At 38.2% G+C, this 15663-nt stretch overlaps 1 protein-coding gene across 3 annotated transcripts in view; it reads left to right on the plus strand.

Annotated features, from left to right (window-relative positions):
- Nucleotides 1-1105: 1105 nt before the first annotated feature.
- The window catches only part of CACNA2D1 (calcium voltage-gated channel auxiliary subunit alpha2delta 1), a 335419-nt gene continuing 320861 nt past the window's right edge, over nt 1106-15663 (plus strand). For all 3 annotated transcript variants that reach the window (XM_072326869.1, XM_072326871.1, XM_072326870.1), the window contains exon 1: nt 1106-1717. In XM_072326869.1, the coding sequence (XP_072182970.1) occupies nt 1623-1717 (95 nt within the window). In that variant the 5' untranslated portion in view covers nt 1106-1622. The remainder of the gene's footprint in view (nt 1718-15663) is intronic.

A 15663-nucleotide genomic window follows, 5' to 3' on the forward strand; every position in this document is an offset into this window, starting at 1 on the left:
AGTTTGCTGGTGTTTCTACACCCTGTTAGGACAGCTGAGGTGCTTGGATAAGAAATTATAGCTGAATCTGAAGTGTTGCTACATGATGTGGCAAAGCAGCAAGGCCTGTGGAGACCTGAGGCTGGACTGTAGATACTACTCCAACTATATCAGCTTACAGGCTGCAGTACTGTTTTAGAAATTGCTACTTTAGATTCGCATCCAAACCCTAAATCCTACATACCTACGGGTAGGTGGATAGGTGACGACAACTGGGAGTTCTTCCCACCAGCTCTGAAAGTGCCAGTTCCAATCCAGAAACAATGTAGATGAGTGACTGCATGGTTTACAGATTGCAATTGAAATATCGTGCTGGCGTGCAGCCCGGGCAATGCAAACACTCAATTCTCCATTTGTGGATCTCAGCTTTGGTCCTTCTGCCACCTTTAAAAGACAGATAAATGCTTTCCTGTTTTACAGAGGCTGTTGTGAGTTAATAGATTCAAGATTATGGTACTCTCTGATACAATGGATGTGAGAATCACATGAATAGTGTCTGCTCTTTCATTTCCACCTGTTGGACTAATTACCAAAAATGCAGAAAGAAAGAAGGAAAGAACAAAATTTTAGTGAAAAGCTGTGAGTGAACTTTTAATTGCTTTAAATTAAATTACCTAAGCAGCCTTTCTCTGGTTTACTTTGCAAGAAGAACGTATGGCTGCCACAGAGAAGGGCGTATGTGAGCATAAAGGAAAGACAACCAGCACTCTGAGTTGTCCGAGGGCTCTGCAAACAATACACGCTTTAGAGATGCGACTGGGGAGGACGGAGCCTGGGCACTTGCAGAAACCGCGGGGACCCGCACTGGGAGGTGCTGCTGGGACCCTCCAGAGAGCCATTTATATAAGATTATGTGAATGCACCCCAGACTGGGCGCACTGCTGGGCGTGCGTTTGCTGCTCCTGCAGAAGGAGGGTGAGGGATTAAAAGAGGCACGAAGCGACGTTAAAAATAGCGCGCGGGAGGCTCGGAGGTGCGGCACGCCGCCCGGGGGCCCGGCCCGGCCCGGAGCTCCCCGCTCCATGTAAGGAGCGCGGCCGCACAGCGCCCGCCGCCCGCCCCCGCTGCCGGCAGGAAGGCAGCAGCCGGGAGAAAGCCGCCCGCCGCCAACTCTCCCTTCCCTCCTCTCCCTTCAGGAGCCCCCACCCCGCCTCCCTCTCCACCTCCTCTTCCTCCTCCCCTCCTTCCCCCCCGTTGCTCCGCAATCGGGGGATAAATCAGGGAAGCGGACACACGCATGGAGTGAGCGGGGATCCGTTACAAAAGTAGCGCTGATGGCGGCGGATCGGATGAAGCTGGAGCTGCTGCCGGAGTAACACAGAGTGGAGTGCCTCTCTCTCTCGCTCCTCTCTTCCCCCCTCTCCACCCACTGATCTCCATCGTTTCTCCTCCTCCTCCCCACCCTCGGCCGCACTCTCTGCACATCGCTGGGCTGTGCCAGGGGGCGGGCGGGGGCAGCAGAGGAGCCTTTAAAAACCGGCGGCCCCCCCACACCCAGCACGCACAATAATTGAATTTATTATTATTATCGTCTCGCCGACTTGGGGGAAAAAAACAAGAGGGATCGATCTTCGATCAGGAAGATGGCTGCTGGCTGGCTGCTGGTCTTTAGCCTAACACTTTTCCAGTCTCTGGTGATGAACCACTCCTCGGAGGGCCCGTTCCCTTCGCCCACCACGTAAGTGCCTCCGGGGTAGCGATGGGAGCGGGTTGGGGGGCAGCGTCGGTGCCGGGGGCATTCCCGGCGATGGGGACAGCGGTACCGAGCGCTGCTAAAAGTAACTCTGCGTGGGAAGCGGCGACAAGGGAAAGCCGCAGGGGTTCGGATGGGCAAAGAGGGGAGCTGGGGGGACCATCACCCCGTGTCAGTCGGACTTCTGGAGGAGAAGGCTGCTCCTCCGACATCGCTAAATATACACAGCCCGGCGGCCGAGCCGCGCCGGGAGGAAAGTTTCGAGTTACGCGGAGCCCGCCCCCTCCTCCCACCGGGGTTATTTCGGTCTGGCAGGAGTTCGGGAGCTCTTAAAAAAATAAATAAATAAATAAATATTTTTTTTTAAAATCAAAACTTGAGGGATTTTAAAAACAAATGAACAAATGATATTGCCGGCCATTGGGAGGAAGGACGGCGCTGCCCGGAGCTCCGCTCACTCACACCTGGCCGCACGCCAGTGCGCACCGGGAGTGTTTTGACAGCTCCGGGGTTTGTTTTATGTATGTGTTTGTTCGTGTGGTTCCGTGTGTTCGCACGCATGTGCATAAGCCCAGCTTTTGTAGCAAGCTTAAAGCCACACAACTAAGGGACTGTTTCCTTCCACGAGCCCAAGAGCCGGCCTTGGAAATAGCGCTTCCCAAAAGCACCTTTGCGAGGGGAAGTGGTACTCGGTGCGAACAGAGCTCGCTTTGGCATGCCTGGGGGGCAGGAATCTTTAAAGCACCGTGCACTTATTAGCATGAAACTGCTACCAAGAGCCGTGCGGGGATCACATAATGAAGGCAGGCAATACAAGGGCAAAAATAATCCAATTCATCATCTTTGAGCTTCAGCTACAGATTAAAATAAGCTCTATGAACTAATGACCGTGTTTTCTTCCTTTTATTTATTTATTTATTTATTTATTTCCCTCCACACCTTCTTTCCTTTTATTATTATTATTATGTTGATGCACTTACCTTAGAGCCTGATCTGGGTTGAAGCTATCAGTAGGGAACTTTTAAGCGGATGACTCACTTTAATGCATTTTACATAAGAAAAACAGTGCTGATGGGAGTCTTCCCCATTGTTTAACGCTGGGTGGAATTTATTGCCCTCGTTCACTCCGTGCAGAAGGATGAGTTTACAGCAATTACCAGCAATGCATTTTCACCAATTAGTACTGCTGGTAGGTCGTTATAATTGGATTCGGTTCTCGGTTTCGGTTTTTCTACAGAGGAATACGAAGATAAGTGTAAAATAACCACTTCGGGTCTTCTAAAAAGAATATATGTAGCCTTTCGTCGAAGGGAAAATTATCTTAAAAAATTAATCTTTTGCTATTTATAAAGACATATCGTATAAAAATAAGATTTAAAGCCGGAGCTTTAAATCAGTGTTTTCCCTGTGCTTGAGCTGCTGTATCTGTTTCTTTCTGTATTGCCAAAGTGTTTCATACACAACCAACCATGCCTGATCTTCTGCACAGCTTTACCTAATTTTAAGAGAGGGAAATATAGAACCTTGTGAAATAAAAAGACAGTAGAAAAAGAAGGTTGTGTGATTTCAGACAGAACTCCAGATCACTTCTAAGCATTACATTAGCTGATATCTATTTAAAATTACTTTTCACATCTGCCTGTGTTTGCTATTTCCCTTCAGAATTTACCTTTACTGCCAGTCGTGATAATAGAAATTGTCAACAGGGAAGCATGTTATATTAATGCAGTTCTAATTATAAACTATACCTATTATTAAGTAATTATGAATATGGTGTTAGCAGCATTTTCATGTTCTACACAAACTACCTACCATTAGCTTTCTTTTTTCCCCATTATTACTCCACTGAAAAATTTATAGAAACAATCTATACCACCTGTCCATCCATCATAGTAGTGTTTCTCCGTTTGAAACTAAGTGCAAGTGAGGCTTGATCAATTTAGGAGACAGCACAAAAGGTTAATAGAGGGAGAGCTGCTTTGCAAAAGTAGTGATGTAACAGGTGAAGGAGAAAACATTTTTCTGAATCTCTTTTAAGACTTCACAGTTAGTGGGGATTTATTTCCTGCTACAGATTACAAATGGGGAAGAACAAAGAGAAGTGACACAAATAGGAATGCCCTTAAAGCGAAGGATTTTATATTAAGAATATTAAAGATACGAGAGAAAAGAAAAAAAAAATAATAAAAAAAAAACAAACAGGAGAAGAGAATGAAGAAAAGAAGATATATTAATAATTGAAGAACCAAAGATTAGCTGATACTGTGTTCTGAGTGATCTGCCTTTTCCCATTATTTTCAGTCTGTTTTTCTTTTAGTTGAAAAGTTATGCTGAGGAAGCAGCATTGCCCAACTGTTGTATGAAAATGTGCATATTGAAGGCTGTGTAGTTTGTGATTTCATCAACTCATCACTGTACAATCACTTTTCCTTCAGACATCTGTTTCTCCTGCATCAGCAAGTATTTTAATGTGCTTTTACTAAAGCGTTCAAAAGTGTGTATCACCAGTGCTGGTGTGGTTCTGTATGATGTATTTTTAGCAAAAATTACTGAGTGATTAAGCAATGTCTGTTTGATACAATCTCAGGCATTGGATTCATTTTACTCCTCTGACATGGCAAGAAAGGTTTTGGTATATTTGCCCAGCGATGTACAGAGAATTTCAAGTGGAGGTGTGTGCTGTATGAAATGGGAGCTTTCATTTCTCATTGCAAATCTGAGCAGGTGGTGTAAACACATTTGTTGCTTCATCTGTTGGAACATTTCACCGCAAATACTGAAGACTTCCTTTAATGAACAATTTAAGAATAGAAATAATTAGTCTTAGTCTTTAGATCTGAGGCTTACCTGCTGATAATCAATATACATTAGAGATTTTGTTAAAAGATATTGTTTTCATTGTATTCTGTATCAGGCATCTATTATATGTTAGCTCTTACTTTTAGTATATGCTTTTACTTTTAGCATCGAAACACCAAATATTTCAGTTGTATATGCAGCACTGCAGATATTTTGCACTTAAGTGAGAATACCATTATATACGGTTCTCCTGTCCTTATACCCAGTGTCCCTATTACTAACACTACACACAATGCTCTTCCTTCTTTATAGGGTTATTTATTTCTTTATCATCCATTTCTGTACAGAATTTTGTGAAAAATATACTGTCACATAAATGTAGTTTTGCATGTTTCCTGGTAAAGGTGGCATGAGACTCTATTACTGCTCTGTTAACTCTCCTGCACCAGAACAGATAGTTTAAAAACTGGTTTAAAGATGTTGAAATTCCTAACTAGACTTTTGGAACAGCATGTCTTAGTAGTGTTGATATTTCTACTGATAATGAGTATCAGTTGATATGGAGATGGAACTACTGCTTCCAGGTAAGGCTGGCTATTTTGATAAAAATATAAACAGAGTCAGATATTTTGGTTTTTAACAAACATGAGACTAAAGGCTTTCAATATCAAAAGTGCTATTTCTGCAATTTCATCATTCTGGATGGTGCTAATTTTATTTTCTCTAATTTTTCTCCTCATTCTCTGTTCTTCCATATGTTTGAGTATTTGAGTTGAGAGTAAATTGAGTAGAGAATAAATTATACATTACATTCAAGATAGATTTGCAATTAGATAAATTGATGTAAAACAACTGAAGATAAAAATAATATACAGAGAATTGAATATTATACATACAAATATATATGTGTGTGTGTATATGCATGTGTGTGTGTGTATGTATGTGCATATGCAGACATAAAAGCAAAATACATTTTTAGGAAAGAATTTGTGTATTCCTATTTCTTATTCACTTGAATCATCCTTACTGCTTTGGTGTCATTAGGACAACTCAGGGAAGTCTGTATGAGTCATATGAATTAGGGCTTGCACAACTGAGGTTTCTTCACATGAACCTAACCAGTGTAGGTCTTAGTGAAAATGTTGCTGGGTTTGGTACATAGCATTGCCTGCTATATAAATCAGTGACTGAATGTAGATGGAAGATATTTACAATATGTCCTTTTCATCTGTTTCTAACAGTGTAGCTGTTATATCACTTATATAAATACAGTCTCTTTTTCCTTTTTTTAGCTTAAAATCTGTGAAAGAAGCATGCCAAATTTATAGCTGATGTTAATTAGAAAGTGAAACCTCATTAGTAGGTAGTTAAATATCAGGCTCCTTCTCATTTGAAATTTGTATTTTACAGTCTTATTTAAAAATTGTCATTATTAGGAAAGAATCAGTTGGCGCCTACCTTCATAGCACTGCTCTGGAAGGTAAGTCAAAAGATGGTTTTGGTACATCAGGGAAGTGCAATATCACCTATTAGTGTTTTTCTAGCGGTACATGTCTGGATGCAGAGAGTTATGCATGATTTATAAAATCACAGATTTTTAAAAGTACTGCCCCAGCCTATTCTTCTAGTAGAAACATAATTAAAGAGCAGTGCAAAAAAGCTTGTTGATTGGTGTTGTTTTCTTTTTGTAAGTGTCTTTGCACATGTGGTGGTGACAAATGCAAATTATTATTTGGAACCAACATAGCACTTTTCTATTTTACATACTTTATGATGTAAATTGTGAATGGTTATTTTTTATTATTGCTTTTGTTTCCCTCTTAACAATTTAGGTTGGGGCTTTGAAGCTTGCAAATTCTGTAATTTTACATTTTATTAGGTATGAAAATTCTGATGAAAACATTAAAATAGACACTGAACATAAACTATAAAATTTCATTGAAATAAATCATCATTGTAGAGATTCTTGCCATCTTTCATTTTGCAGTGATGCTATTTTCAGAGCTGCATTGCTCATACCCTGCAAAATGATTTTATCCAAGAATTCAGCTGCTAGAAAGAGAGCTGGAGCTTGTCAGCACGTTAGTCTGCAATGTATTCATTGTTACATAGAAGGCCCATTGTATGTATCTTAAAAAATATTTATCTAGCGAAGCATTTTAAATTGATGGAAGCATGGTCAAATTATTATTGCTCTAATCTTTTGTTACAAAAACAAAACAAAACAACAACAACAAAAAACACCCAACAAAATAGACTGTAGTTGTCCACTGATCACTGTGATTTGACATGCTTATGCCTTTATTCTCTATTCTTCCCTTCTGTGAGAATCCTTTAGCCAAGGCAGTATTATCATCCAGACTGATGTTTGACTTTAAACCCTGCCAGATAGGGCTTATGATTCAGGAGCATTTTAGTAGTTTAAGAGAAAAATGGCTCATTCTCTTCGTTGTTGAACATAGCAGAAGCAGAATTGGGCCCCAGACGGTTTTGTGCTTTTAAAAAATATATATATTTATTTATTTTTTGCAGCAACACAAGAGCTTTTGATCCCTGTCTGCTTGGAATACACATTGTGCCCAGAGTGTTTATAAAAACGGTAGTGGCAAGTGCTGATATGGGCTACAGAAAATGTTGTTCTCAAGTGCCTTGTGAAAACATCTGCCTTAGCAAAAGAAAAGATTTAGCAGAACATAGCACTGGAATAAATTTTTTGGACCATAAATAGAAATTGGCAGAGCCAGATGCCATACTCCATATTCTTGTAAATGTTGAATCAGACTTCTTGGTAGGAAGAAAGCTCAGCGTTCTCAGTGCTAAAGTAAAACATATCTAGCACCTTGAAAATACACAGAAGGTTTTTAAAAAATATTCCAAAATAGTAACTGCTACTCTTTCTACCACTGAGCAATGCCTGTGCTTTGTGTCTTCATTTTGCCTGAGTCCATTCCTGCATGGGTTTTTCTATTACTTTCCCGGTGCTGAAGGATGAGTATCAATGAATAATGATTTGCATTTGAGGATACAGCTCTGATTAATATCTCTTGTCTCAGTTATAATAGCCTGATCCTGTTTAACTTTTCTCAGAGCATATCGGTTAATGCTGTGTTCTTTATGATCAGGCCAAGAGCCTCATTTTGCAGCAGTTATGTCACTGCTTGCTATAGCAAATTGGCTATTGCCATTACCCAGTGGCACGATTCTTCTTCATTCTGGATTTACAGCAATAAAAAAGAACTGGAACCAAAACTGTTTGCAGAATATTAAGTAGTATAGTGTAAAACACAAAGTGTTTTGTGAGTGTTCATGCACTTAATATGCAACACTGATAGTGAAAAGTCTACCACTCAAGTGAATTTATTGTTCAGCGATGCTCATACGTTGGATATTCTCAGTTTAGATCCAGCCTATGCTGCTGAAATTAAAAAGTGCCATTGATAGTCATCCTAAAAGTGATGGTTTTTGGAATACAGCTCAGCACTTTTTAATAGCTAAAAATTAATGATGCATGCCTGCAGCCATGCAGGTCAGGAGGGATTTGTCTTTTCCATCTCCAGTGTTTCCCAACTATTCATTGACCTACTCGTCTAACTCAGTTGTTCACACCTTCCTTCCTCCCTGCCTTAATAAATGTGAGGGAAAAGTCCTCATCTGTCCCTCCCCATAATGCCTTTCTCTGTGCACCAGCAGCAGAGATGACAAAGACAGGAAGCTGAATTTGCATTTTATAAAATGTTTTGCTATTTATTTACAAAGAATATAACAAGTTTATGAAAAAGATTGACATTATTTTGCATCAACAAATCAGCAAGCTTTTGCAGTTAATTACAGCAATTCAAAATCAGACTTTTATTTAAATCTGAGGCAGGCCAGAAATATCCATAGAATATGAATGTGTAGTTATAATATTGCTGACTAATATAAAAAGTGTTTTATTGGATTTTTCACCCTCTTTTTAAATTGCATTCTCAGTCCTCATTTAAGAGTTTTGAGAAAAGGGCTACAGCCTGACTTTGTAACAGATTTTCCATATAGCAGTTTAAACGTTTCTTAATGTTTCTTCTGTTTCTCCAGAGCCGTGAATGTGGAATGTAGCAAGAACGGACTTTTTTATTTTTTTATTTTATTTTTTAATAATTTGTGCTGTGGATTGTATGGGCTAACAGTCTTTTGCACAGTCATTAGCTTTCCTTATCATGGAAGCATGTATTAGTTCAGGGATCTTATGTTTTTTTTTTTTTTTTGTTTTGTTTTTTTGTTTGTTTGTTTGTTTGTTTATTTTCCCTTGATAAGATTTGTGAAGTAAGTAAGAATATGAAGGGGGTTCCTGAGTCTGAAATTTATTTTTTTGTAGTAATAAAATGGAAAACCATACTGTTTTTTTTGTTTTGTTTTGTTTTTTTATTAGAATGAGAAAAGCTGAACTTGTTTCATCCAAATAATTTTGTACCTCAGTTGTTTCCATCTCCTGTTCCTTTGTGTGGACCTCTACTAGGCTGATTTGAAGTGTTAAAACCAGCTACATAGTCCCTAACCTTTGTTGGACTTTGTATCAGATTTTGCTAAGTGTGGAATAAATCTTCTTTCAAATAGTCATTGAAATAAAGTTATAAAAGATCTCTAGGCAAGGGTCCTAGGCAGGACTGAGGCCTAAATCAAGGTGTGCCATTTATCTCAGTGTCACTTTTAATACCATGCTCCATTTTTCTTTCTGCATGTTGTAAACAACAGTAAAAAGGAAGTTTTCTCATTCTTGAAATGAGGAAAAAATTGCCATACATCATAGCGTGGACTCTTGATAAACTTCTTCCATAGGAGAAAAATGAGTCCTGGACTCTGGTATATTGTAGAATGGTTTCAGTTGAATGGCATGTTAAAGGCCATCTAGCTCTAATGTTTCCACTGTGGGTCCCATCCAACCTGGGTCTGAACACCTCCATGGATGGGGCATCCACAGCTTCTCTAGGCAACCTGTTCCAGTGCCCAACCACTATCTGAGTAAAGAATTTCCTCCTAACATCAAAGCTAAATCTCTCCTTTTCTAGTTTAAAACTATCCCTCCTTGTCCTGTCACTATCTGCCCATGTAAAAAAGTTACTCTCCCTCCTGTTTATAAGCTCCATTTATGTACTGGCTGACCACAGTGAAGTCATCTTGAAGTCTTCTTCAGGCTGAACAAACCCAACTCCCTCAGACTCTCCTCACAGGAGAGGTGCTTCAGACCACTGTTCATCTTCATGGCCCTTCTCTGGACCTGTTCCAACACCTCCATGGGTTTCCTGTGCTAGGGGGCCTGAGCCCTGGGTGCAGTTCTCCATAGGGGTCCTCCCAAAGCCAAATATGGTGAAGCAAAATGCCTTGTGCCCTGATCTTGAAGAGCTTCTGTTGTTTCTTGGTATTGCAGGAATGAAAAGAATCAAGTATTGGAGATGACCACAAGTATAAATTTCAGAGGTCAAACTGTGCTTTTAGGCATGATTACATCTATAGATATGGCATGAGTGGCAGCCTCCAGAGAACTGTCCTCATTTGGATGTTTCCTTCTCATAAAAATTCCCTCTAATAGCCATCATATGTCAGTTTGCAGCAAAACACAATTATACTAGCTTAGTTAATATCTGTACTATTTTTTTTTTCCCATGCTTTTACAACTGAGTAATTTTTGCACACATAGGTCCAATATCCCATTAAAGTTTTGAAATGTTGGGGTGACAACCTCATCATTCCATTAAAGCTCGGGTTTTGATTTATAATTCTCTGTTGTGAACTAGTTCAAAAATGCTTAATTTCATAAATGGCTGAATGGACCCTAAGGGCATTTATTTTCCCCAGTGTGGATTTTAGTAGCCCACATACTGGGTATGTTATATAGATTCTGAATGCAGCTCTGTATTCACATGCAGTACTCCTTATTTGGGGAGTGCTCTGCCCAGAAAGGTAAACTGGTGCAGTGTTCTGTGAATTTAATCAAGAATTGCATTGTCTTCATGTGCTGATGTCAATGTACATGTCTATTTTTGCAGAATATAGTTGATTTCTTTTAATGTACTGTATTAGGATAAAATATAATACAGTATATTTTTCCTCAGTAATTAGCTAGAAGTTTCCCGTAGAGGTTATTGGATGTCCCTGTTTTCTTTTAGTCTGATATGTAGTTGTTACTATTATTATTATTATTATTATTATTATTATTATTGCAGATGGATGCAATAGCTCTCTCAGACTTTTTTTCTTTTTTTTTTTCTTTTTGTTCAGAGACCAGTTGAAGTGGAGGGTTAAATGAGTGCCTGACGAGATGGAAATTAAGTGTGTTATGAAATGGGTTTTGTTGTACCGTGATCTTTTGTGGAATTTTTTTCTGTCTTTAGAATGAATGCAGCTGTTTGTGTATTTCCTAATGAAGAAAATATGTCTTGATTTGAGCCTTTTGTTGTAAATCAATTAAGTCATGCCCATTCTAAAAAAAAAAAAAAAAAAATGGTGTACATCTTCAGTTGCATGTATCCTGGCTGAGCACTTCATTACTCTGTGTCTTTCTCCATTATCTGCCTCTTGTTACCTGCTTTGCAATATTACTTAAGGTTTTGCACCTTCATTTCATGGACTGATTTCTCTCATCAGTAAAATAGGAAGCTGAAGCATTTTACCATTTAGTCAGGCAAGGGTTTATTGTCAAGATTAATTTGTTAGTTAATGACTCCAAAGCCTCCTGTAGTTTGTAAGTTTTCTTAAGCAGTGAAGGCTTGTTTATAAAGATATATATACATGTATATACATACATATATATATATATATATGTTTTCTGTAGTCCCACCTTGCTTCAGATACTTGCATGAATAAATCTTTCTTGGCTGGAAAATACTCTGGTTTCTCAAGGATTTTCTTTTTTATAGAATCTATGTAGAAAGGTACCATCATATCTGCTGCTTTTGGTAACTGGAGATCTGGGGAGCTTGAAGAAGTTAATCCCCATGATCAGTACTTCTTCGATGCACACAGATTGTAAAACATAAGCTTACCAGCATTTTTAGAAACTTAACAGGAGTCAGCAAAAATCTGCAGACTGTACAGTAGAAAAAAAGGCAGCATATCTGACTCATGCCAACACTGCCTGTTAGATGTGCTCCTTTACCACAGTGCACAAACTGTTGAAATCAGTTGGAGATGTAGATGTCTGGCTTATATGAAAAGTGGACTATGAATGTTTGACATTTTCTTATTAAAATAAAGGCAATAGGAGTGTACAGCACAAGCCAATATGACTTGTGACGTGTTCATTAACCTGATCTGCTATCCACTTCTCCTGGAGCACTAGCTATTGCTATTTTTATTTCTCCTGTTTCCATTTCTGAAATGGAAATGATACCCCACTGCCATACTACTGGAACAAGTGCATTGCATATTGCAAGGCGTCCCGCTTTTGTGAGAGGTCATAGAAGTATGTGAATAGTGCTGCTGGGGGATCTGACATCAACTTATTTCCATTTATGGTCTAGGAACATGCTTAAGATCGCCATTAATGATAACTAATCACCTGATAATTACCAAGGCAGCTAAGATTTCAAGTAGGTGTTACATAGTTTTCAAAGCAATTACTTTGCCTTGCCCAGCAGAAATGTTGACATTACGGTTGGTTTGATTTGGACTTTTTTTTTTTATTTTTTTTTTTTTAATTATTTATTGTAATTTATTGTTATTTACCAAGCTACTTTTCTTGCCTTGGACTCTTCTGGATTAGAGTTTCATCTATTCTGAATATATTTTAGATTATACTGGGACAGGAATGCTAATATATGCAGGAACATGTCTTGCAGAGATTTCATTATACAATACACACGGGGAAAAGGTTTGAGGTAACTGGAAGCAGAATCTGGTCCTTCTAACTGATTAGAAACACATGATGGATTAATTGGTTTGTTGCATACACTCTAAATGTCTTTGGAAATGATGAGGTACCCAATTTCATCCTTCTTTGCACCGGTGTAATTTCAGCAAAATGAGTATTAGTCCTGTATCATTTAAATTCCAGTTGCAGGGATGATGAATCCACATGAAATAATTTCTGATTAAGCACATACAGGTTTCATCCCCCCAGAATAAGTCATCACTGTCAAGGCCTCATTGTAAAAATTACATAAAATAAAATGTAGTACATGATTGTATTAGGCTATACAAAGGGGAATAGTAAGATATTGCAGGGAAACCATGCGTGATATCGGATGTGGTCATTTGTCTTCCTTTTAAATGATAAGCTCTGGCAGCACTTCATTGTCTGTGCCCCACTGAACAAGTGTCCATGTGAAAAAGAGCTTCGTAGCATGCTGGAAGGCACTGAAAATCCCTCCCCGAAATCTGGAAAAAGCACATTTTTATAGATGTATGGAGTTGTTAGGAAGAAATACTTTTTAAAATAGTTTAGCATCTAGAAATATGAGGGATGGTTTTAAGTGACTTTCACAACTTACTTTTTTGTGGTTTTTATTTATTTTTATTTTTATTTATTATTTTGTTTAGCATTTATTTCTAGAGCTCAGCTCTGCAGTTTAGAATGGTAGGAATGAGAGAAGTTATTTTAACCCCTCATTATGCACAACTGAATAATTCGTTCACCTTTTAGTATGAAATCCTGATTTTCAGGTCATTCAGTTTAAAATCAGCAAAAAATCTGGAAAACAAACAAACAAATCAAGAAACCACTTTTTTTTTTTTTTTTTCCTTTCTTTTTCTTTTTTTACCTTGTGTACCTCTCTCTATTATGAAATGTGATGTTAGTACATGATGAGACCATAGGGTGAAATTCTGATGTGATAGCCTCATTCTTATTAGCAGTACTTGGATGGTATCTTTACTGTGTGTTATTAATCTGGATGCACTTTCTCAAACTGAGACTGGAATTAAAAGCACCCATCACTTGTTTGGATAGTGAGAAATAAAATTAAATAATAGTCATAACTAATATTGTATTAGATATCTGGAGTAATGCTTTGACTGCAGATATTTTGCTGCTTAGGATTTTGCTTTGCCTAATGCCATTTATTCATCAAATAAGTTATTTCCATGGCCTGCAAGGTAGCTTTGCATGAAAATGCTCAATTATTCTCACAGATATCCATGCTTCAACAAACAAAGATATTATGCACTCAATTATGATGCTTTCAGCTTGGCAAGCACAGGTTAAATATCAGTGATTAAATATTTGGTTCTACATATCTAATTACCTGGGGATCTATTTCTTTCTAGCGAATAGTATTCTGGTCTACAATTGTTCCATTATTCTCCATGGGATAAATCTGTTCATAGAAAAAAAGAGCTAATCAGTCTTTTAAAAAATCTTGGTTAAAAGTACATTATTAGGAAGTAAAGCTAAATACTTGATAATTAGGAAGAGCAAGTTGTTGAAACTGCTGCTTGGCTTTCATTTGTCTTCCTTCTACAGCTCCATGTGATCCAGTGCCCAGTTACAGAATCAACTGTTATTTTTGCAGCTGGAAACTTCTTTCACTGAGTGAGCAGAATTATACTTAGAATGTGCTTACATACTAAAATGGAAATGTTCTTCTTTTATTATTTTTATTTATTTTGGTTATCTGACTTATATTTGATTTTGATTTAATAAGAGTAATTTTGAGTGTGTGTGTTTTTTTTCCCTGTAGCTTATTGGCCAAAATTTAATTCTACATATGTTTTCCAAGGTAGCTGGATTTCACAGATAATTTTGGTAAAGCTGAAAAAAGTATACCTTGTCTATGGCAATGAAAACCTAGTAATAGCTTCCAGTTCAGGGAGAGACTACAGAAGCACCTTCCTCTGAGAACTGAAAGGGGAGTATTGACCAAAATTTCTGCTTTAAACCCAAAAGCACAAAGAAACCGATAAGGAAAGAGATGTTTCTGAGATGTGTTTGAATGTTCTGTGTTGCTAGAGCATTGTTCCACTGCAGGAAGAGAATAGCTGGTTAGTCCTTTGGTTTTTAAGCTGTATGACTTCAGTGATTGGTACAACCCATCACTAGGTGGGAATTATTTCATACATGAGATTATTCCTGAAAATTAATGGTGAACATCAGCAGTGTATCACTGAAATGCCCCTGGCACTTATAGTTACCACTGGGTGGGAAACTCATGCTTCTTGTGTGTTTAGCTCTACCTTTAATCTTTGGGTTTTTTGGGAGTAGGAACCATGGGCAAATTTAAGAAATTTCACAAGCACCTAAAATTTTATGTTTTGTGTGTACCAGACCCAGATGTATACACTGACACTTAATGATATATATTTGGGTAGAGTTTAGTCAAGGATTTCTTAATGGCCAAACAGACATCCTGCAAACTGGAGTTCTGCAGATGGATCAATTACAAGATTGTTTAAAATAAAGCAGCTTGTATTTCTAACAGTGAAGCATCCTTCCAGTCCCCATGAAGTGATAAAACAAGCTTGTTTTCTTTCGAATTTGCTGTACTGTGAGTGGCTTTTAGTCCATAGTCTTCAAGTGAATATATGATAGGCAAATATAGTCTGTAGGAAGCACACAGTTTCCTTTGTTGCTGTGCAATGGAGTTTCTAATTCAAGAGCAATTTAGATTCCCGTCCGTGATTTCTTACTGTGTGATTTGACTTGGACACACATTCTCCATGTGACATTTCTTTCACCTAGGAAAATTGGATAATGAAAAAATGAAGGTTTTCTTGGCTGATAATACTATTTTCAGAATTGAGCAATTACAGAATCTTTCTAGCACTCAGTGTCAATCTAAACAAAATCAATGCTGAAATAAGTGCTATTTAAGTGAAGTATTGTTATATTACAATGTTTGTGTAGCTCTCTGAGAGTCCGAAATGATGCTGAAATGATGCAGTAAAAAATTTCTCTGGGGCTTTAAAACACCGCTGTTTAATGACCGCCCGATTTTTATTTCAGTTTAAGTCATTCACAACTGCATGCATGGTTCCATGCAGATTGAATGCCTTATCATTGCCACACTTTTTTTTTTTTTTTTTTTCTTTTTTTCCAGAAGAATAGCTTATTCTATGTATCTTAAAACCAGGTGGGGTTTCCTGAAGAAGCAGAACCTGAGTTCTTCCAAAGGGCATAGAAAATTCTTTGGACAGTGTAATGCACTGTATATGCACTTATT

The sequence above is a fragment of the Excalfactoria chinensis genome, chromosome 1, assembly GCF_039878825.1.
Source record: "Excalfactoria chinensis isolate bCotChi1 chromosome 1, bCotChi1.hap2, whole genome shotgun sequence".
NCBI lineage: Eukaryota > Metazoa > Chordata > Aves > Galliformes > Phasianidae > Excalfactoria > Excalfactoria chinensis.